This window comes from Rhea americana, unplaced genomic scaffold (assembly GCF_003343005.1).
Source record: "Rhea americana isolate MKP2758 unplaced genomic scaffold, rheAme1 scaffold_374, whole genome shotgun sequence".
NCBI lineage: Eukaryota > Metazoa > Chordata > Aves > Rheiformes > Rheidae > Rhea > Rhea americana.
In genome coordinates, this window is record NW_028186506.1 from 471,378 (window position 1) to 476,593 (window position 5,216).

The 5,216-nt window shown below is 49.5% G+C and overlaps 1 protein-coding gene across 4 annotated transcripts in view; it reads right to left on the reverse strand.

Moving 5' to 3' along the window:
- The window catches only part of NFE2L1 (NFE2 like bZIP transcription factor 1), a 13,818-nt gene that overhangs the window by 5,481 nt on the left and 3,121 nt on the right, over nt 1–5,216 (reverse strand). Inside the window, exons 1-3 of one of the 4 annotated variants that reach the window (XM_085313031.1) lie at nt 5,141–5,207; nt 4,614–4,826; nt 3,692–4,203 (exon numbers count right to left, since the gene is read on the reverse strand). In XM_085313031.1, coding sequence (XP_085169157.1) covers nt 3,692–4,201 — 510 coding nt within the window. In that variant the 5' untranslated portion in view covers nt 4,202–4,203; nt 4,614–4,826; nt 5,141–5,207. The other 3 variants (XM_085313033.1, XM_085313032.1, XM_085313034.1) reach the window with 3 other exon arrangements.

Consider the following 5,216-nt stretch of genomic DNA (forward strand, 5'->3'; position numbering starts at 1 on the left):
GCAGGGAAGGGGCCGCGGCGCCTCCTACGCGCCGGGCGGCAGCGAGGCCCCCGGCGGGCCCGGCCTCCCGCCCCCGAGCCCGTCAGCCGTTCGGTTGCCCTTGTCCGGGTCCCTGGCGTCCCGCAACGCCTAGAGGCTCGTGTCTGGTGCGTGCAAAGCTCCCCGGAAAAGGTCCGGCACCTGCAGCCTCCTCCCCCGAGGCAGCCCGCAAGTTCGGCGCGGGACCCGGCTCGGGACGGCGGGCGAAGACAGGGCTCCTCTTCCTTCCTGCTCCCCACCCGGGAGCCCCCCGGGAAGCACCCGAGGTGCCACGTGCGGCCTCGTGTGCAGGGCTAGCGCTCGGCGCCCGCGTCCGACTTTCTCCCTGGGGCTGGGCAAGACACCAGCCCCCACCCCACGCCATCCGCATGAAAGACTTGGCCGTGCAATGTGCTTCCTTCTCCCCAGCAGATATCAAAGCACAGGAGGGTGGGGGACATCTTACACCCATTTTACTGCCAAGCAACTCTTCAAAGAAGGAAGTCTTGTTAAAAGAGCTTCAGAAGAGCTGTAGATATAAACCCTAAGGAGGAAACATTATCTCGGCAGTTAAAAGGAAGGCCAGAATGACCTTGGTTCATTCCCTTGTTTCAATGCCACGTCTCAAATGGGAAAACTAAGCTATAAGGAAAAAAAAATGCCCAGWTAAACCTACAAATTACTCCAGTCAACTGACAAAGATACTCTCTCACTTATCTGAGCTGAGGAAGTTTAGGCAGAAATCTTACTACCCCCCCTTGCTTTAAACCTTAATAGAAACAGCACGTCCTGGGTCGGTCACTCTATCTGCTCGCTGCCCCTAGGAACTGACTGTAAACAAGACTGTTACAGGAGGGCACAGCCAAGTGAAAGGAGATCTTATCCCTGTGCTAATGCTCTGTTACCAGAGCACTGGCTGGAGGGAAGCTTTGTCATACTGGGATAATACTGAGCACCAACAGTTCATCATATGTTTCCCTGCCATGTATTTTTACCCTCCTGTTGTGGAAACGCTACACGACCAGTCTTTCCAAAGAGGACAACAATTCCTCCCCCCTTCCCCAGTGCTGCAGAGAAAATACCCAAATAATTTGGGATTAAAAAAAATATATCCTTTTTGCTTTATCCAAAGCAACATGACAAGCAGAAGTAGATATCCCAAGGAAAAAAAATAAATTGCTTTTTGGGATGACCCTCAARCTCTCAGGCAGAACCCTTTTCCAATCCCTGTCTGAGCTGCAAAGCTTGCAAGAACCCTGCATTGTACCCAAGGGTAAGTTCTAGCTTCYAAAATAATACAGACTTATTCCAAGAGCAAGGTCGTGTTTGGCCCACATGACCTGAATAGTGTTGCAACATTTTAAGTGCCWGGAGAAGTGATGGAAAAATTTATACCCCTATCCTAAAGCCATCTGTATATCATCATCTCCCCGTCTGCTACCTATTGAACACTGGGAAAAATCCAGCCCTGCAGGTGCGCTCCAGAGGCAGCATCTGCTGGGAGCTGCATAGCACAAAATATTCCTGGTGGAAAGGCCCTGTAGCTGCTTAGCGTTTACTAGCCAAATGAGCGAGCAGGGAGTCAAGGTTCCAGACAAAGATGAAAAAATATCACTTAGGCGATGCTTTGAAATAGGACTGCATGCTTTGAAGCGTCACATCAGCAGCAAGTACAGTCTTGCTGGCCCCGGGGGAGCACCGGGCGATGTGACGTGCATGTGCACTCGGAGGCGGGGTTGGCAGACAGGATTTCCTGGCACTCAGTGCCTCACGGAGGAATGAAAAAGGTGCTGTGCTCCAAGTGATCACAGCACACCGAGCAGGTGCAATTAAAAATACCCTCTCCCCTCTTGTCCAAGCCAGGAGTTTGCAGGAAAGACAGAAAAGAAAAAGAAACTCAAGAGGGCAGAGTGGGATTGAAGAACATGGACACTTGAACAAGCAGATCGAAAAAGGTACAAATGAAGATTTCCCCACCCTTCCCTAAAGGAGCAACTGGACCGAAACTGCAGTATGGACAAGCGTGCTTTCCACATGGCATAACCTAGATTATCCAGGAGTTTCACTCCCAGCAAATCCAGTCTGAGCTGGCCAGGTTTGTTGCAGGGTCACTGCATCCTGCATATGGGCCTCTTGCAGTAAGAATGATATTTAATGCATGACTGTATTTTAAAGATACAGATAAACAGGCCTCTGCAAAACAGCAGTTATTGACCTATTACCATTCAAATTTGCAACAGTTTCCTATAAAATCTATAAAATCTTGATTCCTCTAAAACACCTGCCCAGTGGAAGCAGTGTATGTCATATTTTCCAAGGTTCTCCACACTCAACATCCTCAGCCTAGAATACAAGGCAGAGGGGAAAAAAAACTAAGTCTTCCACAGGCTGCGTATAACCTTGGACAAAGCATTTCATCAAATTCTTCCCCACTCCCAAAACAGTGAATTACCTCTCTCACTGGGCAGGGAAGAAGCTAAATTTGTGAACATTAGTGTGGTGTTTTGAGATCCTCCTACAGAAGCTCCTCTTACAGAGGCACCCAAGGTCACACACAGTGCTRGCTGCAGGCAGAAAGGGGGCTTTAACACTCAGTTCCGTAGACTCAACACTGCCAGCGYGCTCCTCCTCTCCGGAGCTAGGAGATCCTAGCAGACAGGGCAAGGCTTCCCACAAGTACAACCTAGGCACCATCCACGCTTCCTACAGCATCAGCCCTAACTCGGTAAATACTAAATCTGAAACAACCGTCACCGTTGTCCCTCCTACATGAACACGTTCCTCTCACCTTCTTTACACGATTTCCTGCCTGCTGTTGTGCAGAAGCCACATGACAAAAGCTCAAGCCATCCGTAACAGCTGCCTGCAAAGTTCTCCACCTCCTGGCTCCGAAGAGCCACCCCTAAACTTCATTACAGGAGAGGGGATCACAGGAGTCAAATTCAGCTCCTTCCATGCCCAGCCTCCTTAGCAGCTTGTCTGAGCTCAGACCTGAACAATTTATGAGAAACAACAGCAGCACTAAAAGCACCTAACACTGCAATTCAGCACTAACATCAACACAACATGGCCAGGGAGATGTTGAGGCTGAACATGCCCTGACAAAGAATACAATGCCAAAAAGGAAAGAGAGCAGCAGCTACTAGGGGCCAGAATTTGATTGCATCACAGCATCTGAAAGGTTATGCTCATACAGAAAAATAAACCACTTTCCAGTTCACCTCTTCCCACCCCTCTCTGATGAAAACCCAAGCAATAAACATCAACTGGATGAACTCCAGTAGCAAGTAACCCAACCAATCCTTCAACACCTGGGATGTTACCCAATGCTCCTGTTTATTTCCCAGTGTTATCGGTTTCACAACACAAAGCTACAGGCATAGGTTAAAATACTAATCTCAACCCTTTCACTCCCTCTCACTATTACTTTCAGAACAAAAATAAAACAAGTAAAAATTTTAAAAAAGCTAAAGCTCAACTCAGTGCCATGCCACTCACAAACAGGGTCCCACTTTTCCTAAGTGCTAAGCACACACAACGTACAAAGTCTTGCTCACTTTAACGAGCTTTGATGGATACCAAACACACAAGAGCCAGACTACTCCCTGAGCCCTCATAGGGCTCTGTTTCTTTCCTGACACACACATCTTACAGAGAAGAAGGCACTGCCTACCTCTTTGGTCAGGTCTCCGTTCACTGGAGGTGCCACCGCTCCCAAGTCTTCCAGTTCTTCACCAAATCCCTGCTCGGCTCCACTCTCCCTCACACCATTGTCAGCACTGGCCCCATCCTGCAGGCCGCTGCCGTTCTCGAGGGCGATGCCAGCACTGGGCTGGGTACCGGACACAGAGCCCTCAGGGTCTCTGTGTACCAACCAGGCGTTGACTTCAGTGGAGGGCACTTGAAACCTGTCCAGCGCCCTCACCTGATTGAGGAGCCTGCGAGCTGTGAAATAATAGTCCAGGTCTACGCTTTTTGGATGGATGCCATACCCATCCAAGGTGTTGCGCAGATTGTGAAACTGGGTCTGAGTGTAAGCAGAGCTCTGGCCGAGAATGATTTCTCTTAGAGGGGGAAGCTGTGAGTTCAGGTAGGTGTCCACGTCCACACGAACGCCTATCAAGCTGAGCAAAATGGTGAACTGGATGAGGCCTTCAGTGAAGTATTTCTTCAGAGAAAGCATTTCTGAAGAAGGAAAGAAGAAAACAGGTGGAAGGGTTTTTTTTTAAAAAAAAAAAAAAAAGTTCAGTTAATTCTCCACACAACAGGTTGGTTGGGTTTGTCTTTCTTCTGTCCCACTTTTAAGCAAGCAAAATAAAGCAAAGATTTGGGAGTTCAGGTTGTCACAAAACAACAAGATAAAAGTCTAAAGAACGTTCAAAACTCTGCATTCAGGACGATTTTGTTTTTCTTTTAAAACTCCTCATACACCAGAAGCTGGCCAGCAGAGCCCAATTAAAGATTTAAATCTCAAGAAACAACAAACCATACCCCCAAGGAAAACCTCCACCCTCCAGTGCCCTTTCCTCCTCTTCTGAACCATAACTGTTTTATAACACTGCTCATACARCTACATAAAAATCCATGTGACTTACTGTCCAAAAAGTCCACATACAGCAACTTCCTCTAGCCTTCCCAAATCCTCACCCCACTCCAGGACAGGGTGTGCTCTCCGACAGCCGACTGCTTTCTCCTTCTTTCCTCCTCCTGGTCTGAGACGCTTCTTGACGGAGCCCTTACGAGCCAAAGGTACTGATCAAGGAAAGGTTCAAAGACTCCTCCACTTCTGACTGCAATTTCATCAGAAGCTGAAATACAACCAGAGCACGAAGGTGATAACACGCTGACCAGGCACCACCCTAAGCACTGCACACACACCTACTACACCGTTTCGCCACACACAGCCTGCCGAGGAGCCGAGCTAATCTCGCTGGGAGGCTGATTTCCTGGCAAAACACCGATAGAGAAACACGCCAAACAAAGGTTACCTTTCGCGACAGCATTGTCCACGCTTCCCCTCCCTGAGCTATTCTTAGCCTGGCGCGTCAACTTCCCCTCTCCGGAGGCATCCAGCCCCGGCTCCCTCTCCCTCCTCGGCCCAGTTCGGCACCGTAACACCCACCTGGAGCCCCCCACGGGCGGCGAGACTGAGGGCACGGCCGCTCCCCACCCCGCGGTCCCTTTAAGATCCTTCTACA